Source organism: Penaeus monodon, chromosome 24 (assembly GCF_015228065.2).
Source record: "Penaeus monodon isolate SGIC_2016 chromosome 24, NSTDA_Pmon_1, whole genome shotgun sequence".
Classification (NCBI taxonomy): domain Eukaryota; kingdom Metazoa; phylum Arthropoda; class Malacostraca; order Decapoda; family Penaeidae; genus Penaeus; species Penaeus monodon.
This window is the reverse complement of record NC_051409.1, coordinates 17,831,694-17,832,094: the sequence shown is the minus strand read 5'-3', so window position 1 is coordinate 17,832,094 and position 401 is coordinate 17,831,694. Positions and strand designations below refer to the sequence as shown.

General features: G+C 46.1%; 1 protein-coding gene across 1 annotated transcript in view; it reads left to right on the top strand.

The window, feature by feature from the left end:
* LOC119588878 (collagen alpha-1(XI) chain-like) overlaps positions 1 to 401 on the top strand; it is a gene marked incomplete in the record, with an annotated part of 48,456 nt that overhangs the window by 46,699 nt on the left and 1,356 nt on the right. The window contains 1 exon segment of the mRNA XM_037937517.1: positions 65 to 280. Coding sequence (XP_037793445.1) covers positions 65 to 280 — 216 coding nt within the window.

Genomic DNA, 401 nt, shown 5'->3' with positions numbered 1-401 from the left:
TCTAACCCCTTCACTCTTCCCGCCCTCCTTCCACGCACGCCCTTTAACCCGCCGTGTTCCGCAGATCACGTACGAGACAACGGGTGTGGTCCAGATGAACTTCCTACGCCTCCTCTCATCTTACGCCTACCAGAACTTCACGTACACCTGCGTCCAGTCCAAAGCTTGGTTTGATCAAGAGAACCTCAACCACAATAAAGCCATCAAGCTCATGGGACAAGATGAACAGATATTTTCCATCGACACACTTCAGCCGAATGTTCTCACGGACGGGTGTGCTGTGAGTTGACGGCGGGGCTTTGTTCAAAATGATGATAAGGCTAATGATAAGATGAGAATAAGGATTTATTAGATGGTGTTAACTATAGCATATTTATATTCAAGGCAATATTAGTATTAGT